At 43.1% G+C, this 23,905-nt stretch overlaps 1 protein-coding gene across 1 annotated transcript in view; it reads left to right on the forward strand.

Annotated features, from left to right (window-relative positions):
* The window catches only part of LOC129133610 (arrestin domain-containing protein 3-like), a 53,834-nt gene extending 38,955 nt beyond the window's left edge, over positions 1–14,879 (forward strand). The window contains exons 6-8 of the mRNA XM_077193201.1: positions 12,047–12,209; positions 13,033–13,187; positions 14,823–14,879. Of these exons, the coding sequence (XP_077049316.1) occupies positions 12,047–12,209; positions 13,033–13,187; positions 14,823–14,879 (375 nt within the window). The remainder of the gene's footprint in view (positions 1–12,046; positions 12,210–13,032; positions 13,188–14,822) is intronic.
* Positions 14,880–23,905: the final 9,026 nt, after the last annotated feature.

Genomic DNA, 23,905 nt, shown 5'->3' on the forward strand with positions numbered 1-23,905 from the left:
TTCTGCCCGAGGCAAAGATGATCAAATTTTCTTTGTGTCTCTTCACATGCATTGCTTTCCATGTACAGAGGTGGACAAAAGCCTCGTCCAGGTGTGCCATTGGTGTCAATTGGCTTTGGAAGAGCCGTGTATTCAGATGTATCAGGGTGGCCCGGAAACCAATGATCATCGCCCTGGAAGCTTCTATTCTTATGTTAAGGCATCGATTGTTATCTTAACGTGCATCCAGGAACTAGTTGAATCTGAATAAGACAGCTGCTCTGGGCCAGAGTAGTCAAAAGTCATGGTTTGGATTTCACAATATTTTTATACCATACATTAATAGCATGAATTATCCCTACCATATATTACAATCCTTCCCTATTTATATCACTAATTAATTCATGCTTCTTTTATAACCCAAATTGCTAAATTCTTTCATTTCTACTTCTACCCGCCACCATTAAGGGTCTTTCACAAAAAGAGTAACCTCTATTACACTACCCTGTACTCCCCTTGTGGAACACCCTGATACTCAATATTATTTATATTCGTTTTCACTCGTTTCTCAAATTTCGCCAATACTTAGGCAGCATTGCTGGCATACTTCCTTTCTCCCAGTCTCATGATCTTAGATGTGTTGCCTCCGGAAGCCACCTCCAGGTCCACGGGTACTATTGCTATCTGCATCCCTTGGACCACGGAATGGATCAGTCTAATAAAACGAGAATTAAGACAGGGCAGGAATAGGATTCCGCCTACTGAACACAGCACAAAAAACATAACTTGGTTCCACCAGGCCCCATCGAACAGTCTGTCCCACCATGAAGATTGCAAAATCGAATTCCATTTTTGAATGGGGACATGGGCCACCTTCTTGATTTCGGCTGCCAATCCTCTTATGGTTTCCTCATAATCGTCAATCTCAATACAACATTCTGATTCATTGAACTTTCCACACACTCCCCCTTCTTTGGCCAGCAAATAGTCTAAAGCTATTTGATTTTGGTACACAAATGCCCGTACCTGGGTGTGCTGCCAACTAAGTAAATCCAAGGCTTCGGAGGTGTGATTCGATACAATTTCCACCACTGCCTGCAGCCGAATCAGCCTGTTCAGTAGGTAAATCGGAGTCCTATACCCATAGCTTCCATCCTGGGCCCACGTGGCCGGTCCATAATAATCAATTATTCTTGCAGCTGGCCACTCTTCCTCCCCCCAGGTTTGTTTGCCACTTATCACCGCTATCATCTTTTTCAAGCTTCTCCTCTCCCTCCTCAGGGTCTCATACAGAGGAGCCCCTAGTAGGTTACTCTTTGTTCGAGGGAGAGTGAAGAACACTCGCCGGATCATGCCTAAAGTGCATGATCCTTTCCACCTTGGGGGTAACTCACTGTATGCCTTCTTCCCACAAATCCAATAAATTCCATCTGGGGCTTTCCACCTGATGTTTATTCTCCCTGGATCTCCCCAGTATTCCCTCAGGCCCTCCAAGGATTGAAAAGGGTTGGCTCCAGGATTTTTGACCCAGCACAGTCCTATCCTTTTGTTCCATTCACAATGCATCTCGTTCTTCCGGCTCCAATACCCCGAAGGGGGTTCTGGCTGCCAGACCTTGCTTTTGGTGTTTGAGTTCACTGTCAGGGTGGACACACACAGAGTGTATCCCACCATTTCGGTGTACTCCTTTCCTTGCCGACTGATGCAGATAGTTCCAATCACCCTCTGGTCCAAAATCCATCCCTCAGGTCTCTGTGCCAATTTTGAGACCCTTGGATTGTCCCAGTTCAGAAGCTGTTCTGGAGCCAAACCTTCTCCTTTCCAAGGCCATTTCTCTGCTGACTTCAGCCCCCCCACAAATCCAGCAATTTGACAATCCTAGTTCGGTTGCAATTTCTTGCATCAGGTCAACGAATAGATTCCTGTCCGGGGAAGGTGATTCCCCATCAGCATATTGTTTCTCCAGTAATTCATACTGTTCTCCCAGAGTTTTTAATCTTTCCTGTTCAACTCGCTTTCTCCTCATTTCTGACTCCCTTCGCTTCAGTTCCTGAGTTATTTCTCTCATTCTTCCCTCAGGATCCTCATCGTCTTTATTTTTCGTGAAACAGACAACCTGGTCATATTGCAGGCACACCCTATCATCATTTGCCTGTGCCAAATCCAATATGATTGGTTCTCTGTTCAGGGTAAATTTGCTATCAAATTTAACATTTCTCCCCATCCAATACATTTTCCCGTTCATCATGCATATCCCCAGCCTCGCATTGTCGTAACACAATGGATTCACCTGGTGATACGCGACAAAGATCGATTCCGTCTTTTCCCCCAACCCACATGGTTCGGTTGCATTGGTTACAAATGGGGATTGACATTATTTCTGCATTTCGTTTCCATATCTGGTGTTTGTTCTCATCTGACTGCCCGTTCCTTAGCCCTGCCTCAGGATTGATACACCAAATCCCTTTTTCCAATCACACAATTTGACCCTCGTGCCGTTTTTCCAACAGTACCTGCCAGGCTCCTTGAGACATTCTTCCGGGGCTTGGTATGCTGAGGGTCTCCCGTCCCCTTGCACAACTGGGACCACCTGAGTGCAATTTCCGCACTCATCTGCGGAGCTCTCGTTTCCACCTCTCATCGGGACCTCAATGTGCAGACTCTGCGTCCCGCACACGGCTAGGCTCAGGCCCATCAGGATTCCCACCAGGCGTACTCCTCTGCCTTTTCCTCCGCCCCCTGGGGTGCCACCAGTGGCGAGGAAGACCATCTTCACGGCAGCAAGAGTATCCTTCAGGGAACACGTTCTCTGACCTAGCCGCATACCTCCTTTTAAAAGTGCCCCACCGTGAAACCCTGACAGCATCGGAACTACACGGTACTTTGATGGACTTCCGGCACTCCACATCCAGAATCTCCGCTTTTGATCTAAGCTTTCCACGCACCCCATTCTGAAAAATCTGCAACCACTCTTGTGAATCTAATTCAATGATTCCCAAATTTGTGGCTAAGGTTAGGATTCGGTCAGTCAGCTCGAGCTCTTCCTCCAGACACTGAGTGCACAGCCTCTTTCGGCCACTGTCCCCTTCTACAATGAACGACAAACACCCCCTGACAATATTCACACTTGAAGTGTACAAACAGATAGCATACACAATCAGACAGTATACAACTTATCCGCTCGCCGTCGGTCATTTACAAGGACGTTGGAGTCTGAGTTTCAGGTCGCCTGGGGAAGAAGTGACCCTCCACTCGGGCGCTTCCTCCTGTTGCTCGACTTTCTTCACTCTAGACGCGTGCGTCCAGCCTTTCTCCGCCGTCCGAACGGCCGTGTCTGTTGTCAGGAGCACAAGAAAGGGACCTTCCCAGTGAGGAGAGAGGGGTACTGTTGTTGTTCTATTTCTAGAGTCCCATATTGTTGTTGTCAGATTTCTAAAGTCCATACCTATACCTCCTTGGTGTGTTCTTATGGCTGCAGATCTTCACAGCACAGACTCCTTCTTCTGCATCTTGTTCTTTCTCAGTTCAGGGCTCCTCCAAAGCTCTCCCTGACTGGCTAACCCGCCCCCTTTTATCCCAGTTATCTTCATTAGTTACAGCTGCAGCCCATCAAGGACAACCGGGACCTCCCGGGGCAAAGCCTGTATACAGATATTCAGGTACAATACATTTCCTCTACTATAGGTTACCTCCTTCCACACTTTTACAAGCACTCTGTCACCCCGTTGGATTTTGTGGATAGCGAATCCCAGAGGAGCACTCTGAGCCACTATCCCTTGTTTTCTGAGTTCTTGCAAATTTTTGTTGATTGCAACCAGATACGGTTGAATCTGACAGTCCTCAAACCTGGGGTGTCCCACCGGCATTCCATGTCTATATGGCATTCCATATAACATTTCAAATGGTGAGAGCCCCATCTGCATGCGGCATCGTTTGGATATTAAGCAATGCTAAATGCAGGTATTTCAACCAAGACATCCGAGTTTCTAAAATCAATTTAGATAACTGTGCTTTCAAGGTCTGACTCATTCTTTCCACCTGTCCTGAACTCTGGGGATGACACGTAGTGTGGTATTTCCACCGAATGCCTAGCGCATCAGCCGTCTGCTTAATAATCTTTGATGTAAAATGTGTCCCTTGGTCCAAATCAATGCTATTCAACACCCCATATCGGGGTACAATTTCCTCCAACAATTTTCTGGACACCGTCTGAGCCGTTGCCCATGGGCTAGGAAAAGCCTCCACCCAATGAGTCAATTTGTCCATGACCACAAGCACAAATTTGAATCTCCCCACTTTTGGCAACTCCGTGAAATCAACTTGAATCCTTTCAAATGGTCAGTACACAACGGGGTGACTCCCCAGGGCGGCCTGTTTTGCCCTTGTCTTGTTAATTCTCTGACAAATCAGGCACCCTTTTACCTCTTGTTTGGCCAATTCGTAAATTCCCTTGCTCATGAAAAATTTCAAAATTTGTTCTGCCAGGGCTTGTGCCCCCCAATGTGCTCGCTGGTGCAGTTTCCGCAAAATCCTCCTGGTAAAACCCTTAGAAACTAGTTCTCTCCCATCAGGTAATCTCCACTTACCTGCTTTCAATTCTCCTCCAATCTTTTCATAACATTCGATCTCCTTTTGAGAGGGCTGGGGAGGATCATCTGGGACCTCAGTCCCTTTGATCTCTGGGGTGCTCACCGTCATCAACGCTGCGATTTTGGCTTCCTGGTCCGCCAAATTGTTTCCCCCGGTCCGGAACTGAATTCCTGCCTGGTGTCCCTTTCCATGGACCACCGCAATTTCCTCCGGCCCCCTTAGAGCTTCTAAGATTTGCCGGATTAATTCTCCGTGCATCAGTCCCTTCCCCCTCATGTTGATCAGCCCCCTTTCCTCCCAAATTTTCCCAAAAGTGTGAACCACTCCAAAGGCATACCTATAATCTGTAAAAATTGTTCCCTTTCTCCCTTTCAGTCCCTTCAAGGCTCTCAGAACTGCGTACAGTTTGCAAGCCTGTGCCGACCAACTTGCACTCAGGGGACCTGCTTCAATCACCTTTCCTGTCCTTCCATCCACAGCTGCGTATCTTGATTTCCTTTTCCCCTCAACTACTCTGCTTGATCCATCCACAAACCACTTTTCTCCCTCATCCAACTCTTCCTCTTCTAAATCCTCCCTGATCTTTGTTTGCAATTCAACCACCTCCACGCAATCGTGAATCAGCTCCTCTGAAGCTTCCCCAAACAAAACTGCGCAGGGTTCTGCGCTGTCGTTGTTCTCAACTCCAAGTCCTGCGAGTGGATCAAAATGGCCTCATACTTCAGCAGCCTTGCATCAGTGAGCCATTTGTCTGCCTTCTGCTGTAGTATGCCCCGCACATTGTGCGGTACAAATACTACCAACAGTGCGCCGAAGGTTACCTTCTTGGCTTCCTCCACCAGCAATGCTACAGCGACAATTGCCTGCAAGCAGGTGGGCCAGCCCCTGTTGACCGGGTCCAAAAGCCTTGACAAGTAACCTACCAGTTTCCTGACCCCTTCCCAGTCCTGCGTCAGCACCCCATGTGCTGTGTGACTGCTTACATCCACGAACAACTGAAAGGGTTTCTTCAGGTCAGGGAGGCTCAGCACTGATGCCACTGTGAGTGCTTCCTTGATTCCCCTGAATTCCTCTTCGTCTGCTTTCGTCCACTTGATCCGGTCTGTGGTGAGTTTCTCATATAGAAACTTCACCTTTTCACTGTACCCTTTAATCCACTGCCGGCAATATCTCAACAACCCCAGAAGCTGTCTGACCTCTATTTTTGTTTGCGGGGGTGGTAAGGCAATAATCCCTGCCACCCTCTCTGGATCCAATTTCTTTTTGCCCTTGGTTAACCAATGTCCCAAGTACCTGACCTCTGGCTCTGCGAACTGCAACTTCGACTTTGACACCTTCAACGCCTTTCCCCTAAAAAGTTCAAAAGCTCAATTGTGCTCGTCCTTACGACCTCCTCCCTCGGACCTGCAACCAACAAATCATCTACATATTGTAACAATTTTGTCCCCTCTGTTGGTACGAAATGACTTAAAACCTGTTCAAGTGCCTGCCCAAATAAGTTCGGGTAGTCCACGAAGCCCTGAGGCAACAACGTCCACCTGAGCTGCTGCTTTCTGTTTGTCTCCGGATCTTCCCAATGAAATGCAAAGTAATCTCTGCTGTCCTCTGCTAGAGGACAAGTCCAGAAAGCATCCTTCAAGTCGATCACACTGTACCACGTGTCCTCGGGAGAAATGTTATTTAACAAAGTGTAAGGATTCGAGACCGTGGGGAACAAAGTCTTAGTTTTCTGATTCACAGCCCTTAAATCTTGCACCAGCCTAAAGCTGCCGTCTGTCTTCCTCACAGCCAGAATTGGGGTGTGGTGCCGAGACATGCACGGCTCCAACGTTCCTTTCTTTATCAATTCGTCAATCACCGGTTTCAATCCCCTTCTCCCCTCCATGGAGATGGGATATTGTTTGACCCATATAGGGTCTTCTGGTCTCTCAATTTTGACACAAATCGGCTCTATGTCCAGCCTCCCAGCCTCCCCTTGAACATACCACACCCTCGGGTCTATTTTCTCCTCGTCCTGGATGGTGAGTTTATACATTCTCACCTTGAGCTGGGACTTTTCCACCGCCAAGCCGATTTCCAGGGCAACCATCATGTCCCGCCCCAGCAAATTGAAATCAGCATCCCGTATCAGTAATATATTTCCTGTATGCTTTTTGTTTTCCGTTTCTATTTCTACATCCTTTATGATTGGAACCTCGAAAGGTTCCCCCTTTGCCCCGATTACCATCATGGAATTGTCACTCAGAGAGCACCCCTTCGGCAGCTGTTGCACCGCTGTCCGTTCTGGCCCTGAGTCTACCATAAAACACATTTCCTCCGTGTGGGGTCCTACTTTTAATTTTATCAAGGACTCCCTCGGTGTTCCGGACCCCAAACTGAAAAGCCCCTGACACCCCTAATCTTCTTGAAACATCACCTGGTCCTTGGCTTTTTTGGGACAATTCCTTCGGCTGTGTCCCTTTTTCTTGCAGTAATAGCTCTCAAAATCTTGCCTCTGATCGTTCGATCCTTTTCCCTGTGAAGTACTCTGTTTCTTCGCCGGTGCCTTTTTCGTCATGTCCTTACCTTGTTCCTGCTTTTGTGCTTTCCTTACCGCAGCCACCAATACCTTGGCTTGGATCTTCTGTTTCTTTTCATCCCGTCTCATGTACACTTTCTGGGCTTCCCGGAGCAGCTCCTGCAATCCTTGTTCCTGCCACCCATCTATCTTTTCTAACTTCTTCCGAATGTCCTCCCAAGATTTCGCCACAAACTGAGTTTTTAGCAAAACCATCCCCACCGGAGAATCAGGATCCGTTCCCAAATACATTCTCAGACCCTTGTGAAGTCTCTCCAACCATTCCGTGGGGGTCTCATCTTTCCCTTGGCACTCTCTGAGTACCTTGCTCATGTTCTATCCCTTGGGTACCGCCTCCCTGATACCCTGAATTATCGTATTTCTCAAATTTATAATTTTCTGCCTCCCCTCCTCCGTCTGGGCACTCCAAGATCGTTTCTGATTTGGCCATCTCTCGTCCCTGATCCCCCCGTTAGGGTTCCTCTTTTCCCAATCTTTGTTCGCGGCTTGCCTGATCATGTCTCTTTCCTCGTTAAACAGCGATCTTAGGACCGCTTGGAGATCCTCATAGGTGTATGTGCTGGTCCCTAGAAATTCATCTAGCCTTTCCGCCACCCCAAAGGATCATCCATCAATTTTCCCATTTCTTTCTCGAACACCCTATCATCATTCGTGTCGATCGGCGCATGCACGAAGCCGATCACTCCCGGAGCCGTTGGCACTTCCCGTAAAGGGAAGAAGCCGGGCTTCTCTTCCTCGTCCCCACTGTCTCCCGTGGTTGCCCTCCTTGTTCGCCGCCTCGTCTGATGGGCCGGGGGAGAGCTGTCTCTGGGGACAGTTACCTGTTTTTCTTCGGTTTTGGGAAGGGTCTGCAGCAGTGTTTGCTCACATGGGAGCGGAGTCGCCGCCGCTGCCACTTGTTCACGTAGAAGGGAAGGCGCCACAGCCTGCTCCGGTGGGAGCGGCGGTGCCGAGACCTGACCCAGCAGGATCGCTGCCTCGAGAGGCAGTGATGGCACCGGCTGTGCCTGAGCTGGTCCAGGCTGTGGTGGAGGAACAAGGTAAGGAGGTGGAAGATTGTCCAAAGGTTCCCATTCCTTTCCCCTGTTTACCGCGCGTCGGAGGGCTTGTACCGGGTGTAAACTTGTACAAGCATACCTCCGCATCTCGGCATACTCAATTTCCTCAAAATCCTGCAGGCGGCAATCAAATACGTGATCATACAAGGACTCACAAGTCCAAGCCTCAAATGTGCCGAAAATTGGCCAAACTACGTATTTTCTGATCTCCTTCCCTCCCCATTTTTCCATACAAAAACGGATCATTGTCTCCTTGGATCTGCCCGCTCTCCTTGGGCTCTCATCCCAATGTTCTAGCATCCACCCCAACGGACTATCTCTTGGGATTTCTGGCAGAAATTTCCCGGGACCCTGGGGAGATTTTTTCCTGGGATTTTCTCTGAAACCTGCTCTTTCCCAACCCCATTTTTCCAAAAATCCCTTCTGTGATTTTTCTCACCTTGTCTCCTCCGGCTGGGACGCTTGTCGCAAGTCCCAATTCTTTGTCCGATGTCGATTTTCTGAGCTTGCAAAACGCCGCCAGTCTCACTCAGTTGAGCGGAGAACCGTTCGGCTGACTTTTCGACTGATTTCTGGTTTTCTTACCTGTTTTCTCTGGATCAGAAGGCAGATGGGCTCCTAGAATTTTCTAGGACCGTCTCTTCCCCCTCCTGACCCAACTGTGACTGATTTTCCCCCTCGAACCCCCTGCGAGTCTCAGGTCCCGTGTGTGTTAAGCAAAGAGCATCCGCTTCCCCCTTGACCGACCACATCCCTCGTGGGATGGTGGAACTGCGATTGTGGGGTCCACACTCGCTTTGTGACAGAGTCACATCTCACACATGTTCGGTCACACCCCACTCAACCACGCGATACTCACGGTTCTTTTTCCCATGTGCGTTCTTTGTGCACGTCGATTTTCCGAGTGGAAAAAAAACCTCAGGCTCGGAGATCCCCTGGATCTTTCAGAGTTTCCGAGAATTTGGCCCGTTTTTATCCCTCTTTGGCTGTGGCTCCGGTTTCAGTTCTGTGATTTTTGATTGGCCTTGCGGACTCCAATCCTGCTCAGACAGCTGAAATCAGCAGGGTGCCCTCCAGGTGGGAAGGGGTCCCGAACCCCAAATTCAAATCACGTCAGGTTGTCACCAGATAGTTATAAATGATCAAATTGTGAGCCAAAATTATCAAAAATTTTGGAAAGATTTATTAATTTTTCTGCGAGACCGAAGTTCTGTCTTCGAAACCACCACAGCCAAAGAGACAGCGTCGAGCCCGGGATCGGCGCTGGGTGAACACGGATCTGACCTCCTGAGTGTCAGAGTTCCCCCAGTTCACACTTGCTGCTTCATGCAGTGAGGTTTTATACAGTTTATTCTGCCCGAGGCAAAGATGACCGAATTTTCTTTGTGTCTCTTCACATGCATCACTGTTGCTTTCCATGTACAGAGGTGGACAAAAGCCTCGTCCAGGTGTGCCATTGGTGTCAATTGGCTTTGGAAGAGCCGTGTATTCAGATGTATCAGGGTGGCACAACTGACTATCTTGATAGATGCAATCGGCAAGGCGATAATCGCTTTCTAATCGCTTTCGGGTGGCTCTCGGGGAAACCAATGATCATCGCCCTGGAAGCTTCTATTCTTACATTAAGGTGTCGATTGTTATCTTAACTTGCGTCCAGGAACTAGTTGAATCTGAATAAGACAGCTGCTCTGGGCCGGAGTAGTCAAAAGACATGGTTTGGATTTCACAATATTTTTATACCATACATTAATAGCATGAATTATCCCTACCCTATATTACAATTATTTATGAAAGAAATACATGTTCTGGGTTTAGTGTCACGACAGGAGGTCTGGTAAGTAAATTTAGTTTAAATCATGCAAGTTCTCAAAGCAGTTGTCTGTCAACTAAGTGAGCATTTAATGAGTACACTGCATTTCCATGTGAGGGCTCATGTTAAGACTCTTCTCAACTTGAAGAGCTCATGTCTCCATAGGGGCATGGACCCTAAAAGGGGCTGTGAAAAATGCGTATTTTATGATTGGCTTTTCGCAAATATTTAAATGACTATTACCATGTGTTATTTTAGAAAGTTATGCTGTATTACTTTGCTTAAGTAGTGCGTTAAATATAGTTTTAGGTTATAACATAATGTTAAAATAGAAACTATGCTATGTCAGATACTTTTTTTTAAGAGACGACTCGCAGCAAGATAGCAGCTACAGGACACCTAAATCTTTCAGAGAAAAAGAATTTATTGCTCCCTTATCAGAAGAAACTAACTTCTTCCTGCCTTGCTCAGCGCTGAGACGCCATTAGGATTAAGAGGAAGAAATTGACACTGACCAGACAGAATTCTTTGTTTGAATGGAATTTATGCATCATGTGTGAGGTGTATTATTGATATATTTACCAATATAGCTGGATGGGATGTGCCTTAGCTTGTCTGGCCCTTGCTGCTGAACCAAATAGTGGCATCTGTGGTGTTTCACCCTAGAGACGCTTTTGGCTAGCTTTGTGTTGCGGCTGGGCATGTGGAGACAAGTCCAGGCATGCTGGAGCTCTGGTGGTGGCGGGATGGAGCTTCCTCACAAAGAGGGTCTGCTCCTCAGGTTTTCCTCTGACAGAGAATCTTTAAGGCAATGGTGAAGGAAAGGAGTCGGTTGTAATGGAGGGTTTTAATCCAGAGCGTTTATTCTGGCCCGCAGGCCTCTGAATCCAGCAACAGCTCCAACAGAACTCCCTGAACCATGTGGTTGCCTGCCCTTTTAACCCGGGGGAGAGGGGGAGGGAAGGGGTAGGAAGCCCACCAACCAGGTACAGGAGAGGAGGTCTTAGGGGACAAAGGACACCTGGATGGCCCAATGCCCCCCCCCCCCCCCTCCCGGGGTGTCGTAGCGGCGGGAGAGATGCGACACACCATATGCGATGAATAGCAAATCTCGAAGTTTATTGAAACTCCACACATATTTATATCAGTGTTAATGAAGCTTATACATATTGCAAAAGTCGAGCTCATTATTGGTTAAAGCACACTTAGATCAAACACACCTACTTCTATCTCTTAACAATTATTTTGTTTCTATGTGTACATTCTTCTAATTTCTCTACCTTGGGATAGCTACATTTTCTGCATTTTCTGGCAAGCAATTTTCTCCCCCGTCTTCCCGTTTTAGAGAAGGTCACTGTGACCTTCGTCAGTAATTAGGCACCGGTTGCTCAGTTCCCAGCCTGTTTCTCTTACCCTTATCCATCGGTATCACATCGGAATGTCCTTTCTCAGCTAACCAATTATCTAAAAAGCTCTCTACACCGGGGGTAGACGGCATCCTTTGAATCTGCCAATCACTCAACGCCCTTCTGGAATTCCAGGACTGACAGACAGTTCTCGGCAGGGGTCAGGGTGAGGAAAGAAATGATGATTGACAAACCTGAGAGGGAATCTTCAGGGGAGGGACTCAGGTTTCTGAGGTAAACCCTGACACACCGCAACAGTGTATGAATATGCAACAGGCTATTGTTTTTAAGGGTTAATCCTCTGTTAACGTGTGTCCTTTTTCAGGCTTATTTTGCCCAGAAAAAGGCACCCAGACGTCTGTAACTCCTTGTTTTTATTGTCTCATGTTGTCCTAATCCAAATTGTCCAAATTTTTATTATTCTAATTATATTACTATTTTTATAACCGTTTTATTACTATTAAACTTTTAAAACTTTGAAAACAAGTGATTGGAGTTTTTCACAGGGGCTATTAGAAACAAGCTCCTCATGAAAAATTTCATAGAAAGATAACTTAGACTAATACTTATGAAATGCTGATAAAACCCCACATTTTAATCATATACTTGTTTCATTTTTCTTCAGGTATATGTTGATATTCCAGGAGCTGTGGATTTGTTCCTTAACTTACCACTGGTCATTGGTACCATTCCTCTACATCCATTTGGTAGCAGAACATCAAGCGTAAGCAGCCAGGGTAGCATGAGCATGAACTGGCTTGGTCTGACTCTGCCTGAAAGACTAGAAGGTAGCATGATAATACAAATCCCAATCAATTTGCTGCTCTCTTGATTTTTGTCTGCTTTATTCATTGTAGTCTTGTTAACAGAGTCAAATTACATGCTTTTATAATAAAGCCCACAGGAGATCTGTTGTGGATGTTTTCTTGCCACCTGCTTGTTCTGTGTAGAGCAAGAGATTTTTTTTTCCCCTGCCTGCCTTTCTGTCTCTAGGACAGGCAGTGAAATCTAGCTTCTTTGGAAAGTGGCAGAAAAAAAAGCACAGGATACCATTGTATCTGTGCATAACTTCATTGCTTCCACTTCCAGTATCCCAATTGCATCCTTGGTTATAAGGCATTGCAACCCATAATAGCAGTTTCTGGGCTTTCTCATCAACCTTAGTAGCCAAGGCTTTGTGAAAAGATAATATTCTTTTCTATGGGAGATTTCTCATGGCCAAAGAAAGAATTATGTATTTCCTTCCTTCTCTTTTTGCACATCTAATATCTTGCTTTCTTTAAGTGCAAATCCCAGACCTGGAGACTTCTGGAGTACAGAGGACTGCAGTGTTCTGTCATTTCTACCTGTACAGAGAATAAATTATCTTTGGTCTGATTTAAATTTTAAGGGGATAATTCAGCCACAATAAACAGTGGTCAGTCTGTCTTTGAACATAAACTTAATATCAGAATAGAACAAAATAGTCTTCCTTTTTTGTTTAACAATTTTTAAGTCACTGTTTATCTGCTGGTGAATATTTCAGTGGTTGAAGTTTAATATTTATCATGTTGTATATTTTGTCATGCATAAGAACTTGTTGTTTGAACTGTATGTACCTTCTCCCTCCAGCACCTCCTAACTATGCAGAAGTGGTCACAGAGGAAAACAGACAGTCTGGCCTTGCTCCTGTAGCTGCTTTTGATGATTTTCAGAGAGCACTGCAAGGACCATTATTTGCATACATCCAGGAGTTTCGTTTTCTGCCTCCTCCCCTATATTCAGAAGTAGGTATCTCTGTCAGACTATGATGATTTATATAGTGTTTGTGGCGGATTTTTTTTTTTTGTCTGATGGAATAAGTTTACAAACCTGTTTCTCCTTCCTAAAATTGGAAGAAACCATTAAAATGATGAACATGGAATAAGCTGGTTTTGAGGAGGATTTTTGTTTGTTTGCAAGATGCAGATGAATTGCATCATGAGTTTTCCATGCCTGTTTTACAGCATGGGTTACCCTTTTTATAATTTTTTTTTCTTTTTTTTTTACGTGAACTCTGCAACCTTAAATTTAAAAGGTGCTCCATGAGGTGCCTTGGCTTCTCCATTGTGCTATGTCCTGGAGCTGCCAATGGGGGGAGGTAATTCTTCTTGGCAGCACTCTTCCCTAGTCTAATACTTTCTGGAAATTTTCAAAGTGGTGTTTGCCATTTTAGAAACATAATTTTTAAAAATTTGTGTACCAAAAATAAGGTTTCAACTCTTTCACCTCTGCCGCTTCCTAACATTTTATAGCAACCACTAATCTGTTTTGCCTGCATGTGTGTTTAAATTCTGTGAACGTAGGTCTTTCAGAAGTTTCACGTAGAAAAGCGATGTATTGGTATTAATTTATGACTTAAGTTTTCTGAAGTACACAGTTCTTCAGCACTTTTGTCCTTCACAGAACTAAAAATGCAGCCACCAAATAACCGTGAATGAGATGCAAATTTCAAAGCTTTTCATGTTGATTTTTTTTCTTTTTCAAGAAAAATAAGTGATGTAGGACAAATGAAAAAAAAAAAGTGTCCTCTGGCCAAATTTGTTCTGAATTGATCCGCTTTAGGAAAATAGCATTACGTAGCATGACATCCCCCCCCGGCTTGAAATGCAAAACCAAAGGGCTACATGACGTTAACTGATTCAATGTCTAAAAGATGCAATGTACGTGTAAACTAATCTTACAGCTATTTTTTGAGACCTAAGTTAGCAGGCTTGTACCCTTTAATTCTCCTGTTGAGAGGAAGAAGAGGTAAAGTTTAGAGCACATGAACTTTTTGAAACATCCCATAGGATATTTGAATATTAACTACTTTAATTTAAAAGTAGAATGATTTTTTATTGATACATTTCTGCCATTTCAAGAAAAACTTCATTGCTTCTCTCAAGTAAATATTTCTTAAATTATGTTTCCAGTGGTATGTGTCAAGTAATCTTTTTTGCATATATCAGGTAATTCAAAAGACTTCTGTGTGAGTAAAGGAGAAAAAAATTTTTTATAGCAGTTATTCATGCTTATCCTTAAATTGTCATCAACCTGTAGTTTAAAGTCTTCCACTGGATCTAATATTTCTATTACTGTTTATCCAAAGTTTTGTCTAACTAGAAGTTTTTCAGTTATTTCAATAACACCTGGACTGGAAATGCCACATATCATTATAATTGTCTTAAACTTGTGAATTTTGATTTTTATTCCTAACAATTGATGCTGAAATGCACTGAGTTGTTGTGGCTTATATTTTGGGGTTTTGCTGTTTTGTTTTTTATTTTGTTTTTTTGTTCTGGGTTTGTTTGTTTATTTGGTCAACTGTTTGGTTGGGTTTTTTTGTTGTTTATTTTTTCTTGTTGTTGTTGTTTTGGGGTTTTTCTTTTTCTTTTGGTTAGATTGATCCAAACCCAGATCAGCCCACAGATGAGATACCATCTTGCCCCTCTCATTGAAGGAATCCATAAAAAGCTGACTTGACTTGGGTTTTGAATCACACCTTCTGTGTTGAAGATCAAGGTATCACAGTGGAGACTTGCTTTTAAAGGAAATGATATTGCTCTTGCCCATATGGTGAATAAATGAAAAGAACCTGTGATCATGCTTTTGACACCCACAGCACATCATAGGACTGCTCCACATGCTTGAAAACTTACGTCCCTTTCCATTAAATAGTAGCACATACTAGGAGCAGCCTTATTAGCATGCAGTCAGGTGTTTCAAAACACTCAAACCATGTTGTAATGTTGTAAGAGAGGAATGGCTGCTTTCTATGATTCTATGAAAATTTGCACATGCTTATTACTTATGTTATACAGTTGTGTCACTACAACTTATTCTCATTTGTGATGGACTGTTGTTACCAACCTCTCCCCAATTGTTTGTGATCTGCACAACAAGGAACAAAAGACAGCTTTACCAAAAAAAAAAAAAAAAAAAAAGAGATGAAGGCTGACAAATTGACAAATGCCCTGACTTTTTCTTTTAATTTGATGTAGCCTGGACTTTGCCTGCATATGCACATGCTCAGAATTGTCCTTGTAGGCTGATCATGTATCACCTCTTCAGCTTGGATCCTATTGTGGATTTATTTACAAGCATTACATGCCTTCAAAGTCAATCCTTGCTTTATGTTTTGCAGCCAACTGTAGTAGACAAGCAACAGATAGGTGGGGGAAGAGAGAACAGAAGGAAACTAATGAGACGTAATCAAGATTGTATACTTTCTTGATTTCTTAAAATAATTTATTGCCTTTGTGCTTTTATTGCAAATCAGTGTTTTGTTACAGACTGCCTAAAGATCACTAAATCTCAGGTGAATTCATCACTTGCCAAACTGTTAGAATACTATTTGTTTCATGTTGCACTGTTATTTATATTTGTGTTTTGGTTTTGTTCTTTGAGGGGGATTTTGAACAGGGACATGCACAAAACTTACAAAGTGAAAGCAGCACCAGCAGACACTAGCAAAGTGTGAAAAGAAAGTGTGAAAAGGGGATAATCAAATGCTGTCCAGGGTTCACGGGCAGCAATAATCTTAACTATTAGGGATGGGAAGGAGAAGGTTTGTTGGTTGGTTTGTGTTTGGTTTTATTTAAATAATATGTAGTTCCCTAATAATCAAAAATTATATATAAAATGAGTCTCCAGTAGAAAGCGTATTTCAGATTGCAAGAAAAAATTGAACTATGGCAACTAAGCAGCAGCTCAGTTTGCCCATTTGGTATTATCTTCAGGGTTTATGATACTCTGTCACAGAATCATAGAACACCAGATTGGAAGGGAGCTCAAGGATTATCTGGTCCAACCTTTCTTGGCAAAAGCATGGTCTAGACAAGATGCCCTAGTACACCTAAAAAGTGTCCAGTGTTGGGGAATCTGCCACTTCCCTGGGGAGATTATTCCAATGGCTAATTGTTCTCATTGTGAAAAATTGTTCTCTCGTGTCCAATTGGAATCTCCTGAGGAGTAACTTGTACCTATTACCCCTTGTCTTTTCCATGTGACTCCTTGTAAAAAGGAAGTCTCCATCTTCTTTGTAGCCACCCTTTAAATACTGGAACATGGTGATAACGTCTCCCCTTAGCCTTCTTTTCTCAAGGCTGAACAAACTCAGTTCTCTCAGCCTTTCTTCACATGGCACCTTCCCAGTCCTTGAATCATCTTTGTGGCTCTTCTCTGGACCCTCTCCAGCCTGCCCACATCTTCTTTTGTATATCAGGGACCAAAAGTGAACACAGGATTCCAAATGTGGCCTGACAAGGCACTGAGTAGAGTGGGAGAATGACTTCTTTATCTCTGCTGGTGGTGCCCTTGTTGATGCAACCCAGCATCCTGTTGGCTCTCTGCTGCAGCAGCTCACTATTCACTCGTATTCAGCTTGTTGTCCACCAGGATCCCTAGGGCCCTTTCCACAGAACATCTTCCCATCGGGATAGATCCCAGCCTATGCTGCATTCCTGGATGATGTTTTCCAGGTGCAAAATGTTTGTCTTTGTTGAACTTCATAAGGTTCTTGTTAGCCCACTCTTCCAGCCTGTCCAGGTCTTCCTGCAGGGAGGATCTTTCTTCCAAAGTGTCCGCTTCCCCATTCGGCTTGGTATCATCAGCACACTTCATCGGGGTACACTTAATTCCATCATCCAGATTACTTATGAAGATATTAAACAGCATTGGGGCCCAATATCGATCCCTGGGGGACCCCAGTTGTGACAGATTTCCAGTTTGAAAAGGAGCTATTTACCACCACCTTCTAGGTGTGGCCTGTCAGCCAGTTCCCCACACACTGCACAGACCGCTTGTCTAGACCATAACACATTAGTCTCTGTAGGAGGAGGCTGTGGGAAACAGCATCGAAAGCCTTGGAGAAATCCATGCAGACAGTGTCCACTGCTTGCCCCACATAACCAAGCCAGTTACTTAGTCATAGAAGGTGATCAGGTTTGTTAAGCATAATTTGCCCTTGGTGAGTCCGTGCTGGCTTTTCCCAATCCCATGTTTCATTTGACTTCTGATAGCCCCAAGGAAGATTTGTTCAATAACTTTCCCAGAGACTGAATAAGACTGATGGACCTATAATCTCTGTGATCCTCTTTTAATCCTTTCTTGTAGATGGGGGTGATATTAGCCTTCTTCCAATCTCCTGGGCAGTCCCCCGATCTCTGTGAGTTCTCAAAGGTTATGGAGAGCAAGCAGCCTTGCAATGATGTCAGCCAACTCTCTTAACACTCTTGGGTGGACAGTGTTAGGGTCCATCGATTTGTTGGGGTCAAGCTCCTGTAACAGTCCACATGCCAACTCTTTCTTCATTGACAGTAGGTCTGCATTTGCATCAACCTGGATTTTTGTTCCCAAGGCCTGGGGCCCAACAGTGCTGGGTGAAGAAGACAGAGGAGAAGAAAGTGTTGAGAACCTCTAGCCTTTTCAGCATTGTTGGTGACTAATTCATCTCTCCTGTTTAACATCAGATGCACATTTTCCTTCTGTTTCTTACTGTTTACATACACAAAGAACCCTTTCTTTGGATTTTTGACATCTCTGGACAATTTCAATTTGTTCTGAACTTCTGCTTTTCTAACTGCTTCTCTGCATGCCCTGGCAGTGCCTTTGTAGTATTCAATAGCTATTTGTCTGCTTTTCCATCTCTGGTATGCATCTCTTGGTTTTGAGCAGACTCGGAGGCTTGCAGTTAAGCCAGGGGGTCTCTTGCTCTGCCTATTTGGCGATTAATTACTTTTGTGCTTCCAGGAAAGCATTCTTGGAAAAACTCCCAGCCCTCACTAGCACCTTTATCCTCTGTGGAAGCTTCCCATAGAATCCCTCCCAACTGAGCTCTGAGCAAGCTGAAGTTTGCTCTTCTAAAATCTAAAACCTTTGTCTTAATGCTAACCTTTAGCTCTCCAATTCCACAATATTGTGATCACTGCAGCCAAGGTTATCACAGATATTACAAAGCATATTTTCTTGGTTTGTGAGAAGCAAGTCCAGCAGTGCCTCATTTCTGTTTGGCACATCTAACGTTTGTATGAGGAAGCAGTCCTCTACATATTCCAGGAACTTGATGGCTGATATATGAGCTGCTGTATTGTTCTTCCAACAAATGTCTGGGCAGTTGAAGTCATCCGTGAGAACCAGGTTCTGTTGACCTGAAGCTTGTCTAAGTGACCCAAATATTGCTCCATTTGCCTTATCATCGTGGTTTGGAGGTTGATAGACTAAAACTATTATAAAACTGAGCCAGAGTATCAATGTTACCAACCATACTCAAATTAGTTTGCTGAGAATTGCTCTGATTGCTCCTGGGCTAGTCCTGAGAGCTTTAAAACAAACAATTTATAACAAAAAATTTCCATTTTAGGGCCAGTTCTCTTCAACATCTTCATAAACGACTTGGATGCAGGACTCGATGGTAAACTAAGTTTGCTGACGATAATAAAATGGGAAGAGCTGTTGACTTCCTCAAAGGCAGAGAGGCCCTGCAGAGAGACCTTGACAAATGAGAGGGCTGGGCAATCACCAACCGTATGAAGTTCAACAAAGGCAAGTGCCAGCTTCTGCACCTGGGATGGGGCAACCCTGGATATATGGACAGACTGGGGAACAAGAGGCTGGAGAGCAGCTCTGCAGAAAGGGAACTGGGGGTCCTGGTCAATGCCAAGTTAAATATGAGTCAGCAGTGCCCTGGAAGCCAGGAGGGACAACCATGTCCTGGGGTGCATCAGGCACAGCATCGCCAACCAGTTAAGGGAGGTGCTTGTCCCGCTCTGCTCTGCACTGGTGTGATCTCGCCTCAAGTCCTGGGGGCAGTTTTGGGTGCCACAATATAAGAAGGATATAAATCTATTAGAGAGCATCCAAAGGAGGTCTACAAAGATAGTGAAAGGTCTAGAGGGGAAGCTGTATGAAGAGTGGCTGAGGTCGCTTGGTTTGTTCAGCCTGGAGAAGAGGAGACTGAAGGGAGACCTCATTGCAGTCTACAGCTTCCTCATGAGGGCAAGTGGAGGGGCAGGCACTAAAACTGATCTCTTCTCTCTGGTGACCAGTAACAGGACCCGAGGGAATGGCCTGAAGTTGTATCAGGGGAGGTTTAGGTTGGATATTAGGAAAAGGTTCTTCACCCAGAGGGTGGTTGGGCACTGGAATGGGCTTCCCACAGAAGTGGTCACAGCACCAAGCCTGACAGATCTCAAGAAGTGTTTGGATGATCCTCTCAGGCACAGGGTGGGATTCTTGGGACTGTCCTGTGCAGGGCCAGGAGTTGGACTTTGATGATCCTTGTGGGTCCCTTCCAACTCAAGATGTTCTATGATTCTATGAAGCAAACAAAAAATCCAACGGCTTTAATCATACATTCATCTAGAATGCGAAAACTTATATAGAAAAAGCACTGACTTCTTGAACGTATTCTGAAGAAGAAATGAATGATGGAGCTATTAGATCTGATCAGTGTTTTTATGCTAGAGATTTGTAAATGTAAGTTTTCTTTTCAGAAATCGTGTAAAAAAAAAAATAAAACCAACCAACCACCACCAACAAAAAACCCCACCCAAACCCAAAAACCAACAAGAAAAACTATTGTCTGAGACATGTCTGATGTTGACTATTTAAAAACTAATTCATCATGTGAATCCTTGTGCAATGAAACAGCTCAGAAGGGAGGAGAGGGGAGGGAAAGCTGATGTTTCTGTATTGTGCTCATTCTTACAAAGTTATGCCTTATTTTTAAGGCTTCATAAATATAATAAAATAGGCTTTTCCATAAGTGGCCTTTAAGAGAACATGAAAGATATTTTATGTTCCAAAAATGATGACAGAGTGATTAAATGAGAGTCATGTCTTAAGTGATTCAGTTCAAATGTTTGGACTTTGATAAGCAAGAATTGGAAATTGGGTGATGTCTTATGCTGCCATTTTTGTGACTGTCCTTTCCTTCAATCCTTTCCAACCAGACAAAATTTTACAAGTTAAAATTGTTGGCATAAAAGGGCATTTGATGATTTAACTTTTTTTCTTTTTTGTTAACAGACTAGGGAACAATTGTTGATATATGTAGCATTGAAGCACTTATCCCAGTATATTGGAAAAACTATATATGAAGCAAAATTGACCAATGTTGTCATAATTTATGTTGCATCACAGGCTGTGATCACAGTGAAAAGTTCTTAAACCTTATCAAATAAAGATTTCCCACTTAAACTTTTTTATTAGTTGTTCAGAGGCATTATAGGTTCATAGTTGTAGCCCAATATTTGATATAGAATCTTGATCTGAATTAGGCAAAAGTAAAATCCAAGCATTAGAGAAACAAAGTGCAATATTCAATGTTTGCTTTATAGATTCTATTCTATGGCTGGGTTTTGGCTGGGGTTTTCTGTTTGGTTTTTTTTGGTTGTGTTTCTTTTTTAAATTAACTTTTGGTGCTGAGTATGTCCTTATGGACTTTGTTTTAAGACAACTATGTGGAAAACAATTAAATTTTTTCTATTGTTCTTCCTTGTGAAAAAGAAACTTTAAAATTTTGTTTAAATGCTTTAAAATGCTTTAATTGTAATCTGTAAGATTGTTTGTGACTTAAACATTGAATATGTGTCTTTGTGTAAGATAACAGCCATAGGGATCAAATTGCTATCAGAAATGCATATGCTATGTATCAACTACATAGGGAAAAACTATTTCTGGAGCTACACCACTGATTAGTACAAGAGCTGAGTTTCAGCACCTTCAGTTCCTTTGCCTTGTTTATATCAATGGTTTCTTAGGGCTAGGTTTCAATTGGGAAGCTATAATACAATCTCCTAAACTTAGAAAATACCAATAACTTACAGAATATTAATGGTTTTTTCAGGACATTGCTTAAAAATTACTGTAACTCGTGACCTCTGATCAAGTTATTTAGTGTTTTCCAGTACATATGGTGGGGGCGGGGACTGCACATTTTTGTAGGGGTGGGAGGAAACTGGGGAAGGGGAATTACTTTAAAAGCCAGATAACTCGGTGATTTGCAGTTGGGATCTGAAGGTTGGTTTGTTGAACCGGGGTCAATAAGGTGTGTCTTGCTGTTTACTTAGAAGTCTAATGTTACCAGATGTTGAAAATCACTATCTGTGATTTGTGTTTTGGTCAGTAGAGCTTTGCAAGACATTAATACAGCTCCTCAACGTTCCAGAAATGAAGCACTGCCATAGCATCTTGTTTCTGTATACTGCACACAGCTGAACCTCTGAAAGAATGGACTATCATCATTGCTTGGTATCAAAGTGTCTTTTGACCTAAGGCAAGGTTCACTAGGCTAGCAGCCAGGACTCAGGAGTCCAGTAAATGCTGTTCCTGACTGTTGGTGTTGAAGGTACCGAAGACCGCTAAATTATCATGGTATTGTTACAGGAGGTTTTATGGTATATGCTACTAACATAGACAACCCAAACATTGGATCTAACTCCTTGTATAATGCAAACAGTAGACTTCCTAAATGCGTGAATTATTGTATCAAATAAAGCATTTTTATTTCATTTTGAATTTGCAACTGCCAAGTAGGGAGAATCCAGAAAGATCTTTTAGGGGTTTTTTTCCCATTAATACACACTGTGAATCATTTGTGCTTGAGTTTTGATTGAAACCAATAGGAAATGTAAAAAATAAAGTTGTCTCTCATGATTATAGACTCAGAACTCCTTTATAGCTGAGTGACAATGATTAGAATATTTTTTCTAATAAGAGCATGACCCTTTTTAATAACGAAAGTTTCTAATGCTATGTGGCAATGTCAGAATTTAAATTATCATCAGTGTCATTGAAGGGACAGACACTTTGAGCATTTTTGTGCAACATTTTCTTGAAATTACATTTTTAGACCAAAATCACTGCTCATTATTTTTTTCTACCTTTAGGTTTATTGCTAGTGATGCCTTAAAGACCTAGAAATAAAACAACACACTTTCCAGACAGTATTATTATAGGAGGTAATATAAAGGCTGGTCTTTATTGGAGGGCTTCAGGGGCAGATATGGAAAAATGCCCAACCCACATGGGGTGAATACAGTTTTATAAGCTTGGCAGATTAGCATAATTGACAAGAATCCCCAATTAGAAGCACAAGTGATGAAGTAATTCCCCCCTTTTGGTTCCACCTCTTCTGTAGCCCCCCTTTAGATAGGAACTAAACTTTGTTTATGAAAATGTGTCTTGAAGAGCTGGTTTCAACCTTGGCTCCCAGGAAGAACCAAGATAGGATAGGGGCCTTGGACCCCCCTGGGATTTGGAGCCTCTGGAATGTGTTTTGTCTTTCTGCCTATCAGGGTAGGGAAAAGTACTGGAGTGAGCTAGGAACTATATAACTGTACAACAATAGCCTACAGAACTATGAATATATATATAAAGGAATTATAAAAGCAAAAATCATTCTGGCAACACTAGCATTAATAAAAAATTGGAAATTAACCAGTTTTATTCTTTGAGATATGGGGAGTTCATTTAAAAAAACCCAAATGTTTTGTATTTCTGAATATTAAAATACCTGTGCATGCATACAAATCTGTGCTATACCAGGATATAAAACTAATGACTCTTTTATATCAGCTATCCATAAAAAAATAGAAAAGGATGATGAATCATGAAACTCCAATATCTGAGAGATATTAGGCAACATTGCAAAACTGATCAATTTTTTTTTTTCCAGTTATCTAGTTAAAATAACACTTATTGATCCCTTTTTATATTTAAGCATTTCATGTTTTAGGAAAATCAGCCAGTAATTTACCATAAACTACAGCTACCTTAGTTTTTTGCAGGACAGCAGCACTCACAAAAGTTCAGCTACAGAATCAAAGAACATTCTTCAGAACAGATAGAGTAAGCTTGTCTTTTGTCCAGTAATGAACTTTCTACAGGGACACTTCTTTGCTAATGTGAATGCTGCTGCTTTGAACCGAATCCTGTGAATCAAATTATATGGCTATATGCAACTGCAAAGAGTCAAGTGTCCAATATGATTTTTCAGTAGGCTTCTGTTACAAGATGACAGCTGTTCCTAGGAAAATTGATTTGACTGGAGAGTCCAGCCTGACTCAGTCTAGTCACAGACTTTCCACATTCCATGAATTTTGAGCAGAATCTTCTTCAGAGACTCTCAGAACTTTAGGAGATGCCAAGGACTTATACTTGCATGACAGTTAAAAAGGATTTTTTTTTTCCTAGTGAAAGCAATGTACAAGACATGCCATCAGGTGTGTTTCAACCGCCCTCTGAATGATATTCTTGAAATAGGAAAAAAGTAATCTATTTGTTCTCTAAGTAATCATTCACTCCCTGTCAGCTGCAGCTTGCTCTTTTTAGAGCTACGTCTCCATATATCCTGACCTAGTGGTAGCTTCTGAATAGAGGCTAGATGATGCTGTGGCTTACAAGTGGAATAGTGTACCTTTAATCCAGTTCATAACATGAAATATTTGGAATTTAGAAGGACATTGTATTTTTAGTTTGTTTC

Source organism: Agelaius phoeniceus, chromosome W (genome assembly GCF_051311805.1).
Source record: "Agelaius phoeniceus isolate bAgePho1 chromosome W, bAgePho1.hap1, whole genome shotgun sequence".
Taxonomy (NCBI): Eukaryota; Metazoa; Chordata; class Aves; order Passeriformes; family Icteridae; genus Agelaius; species Agelaius phoeniceus.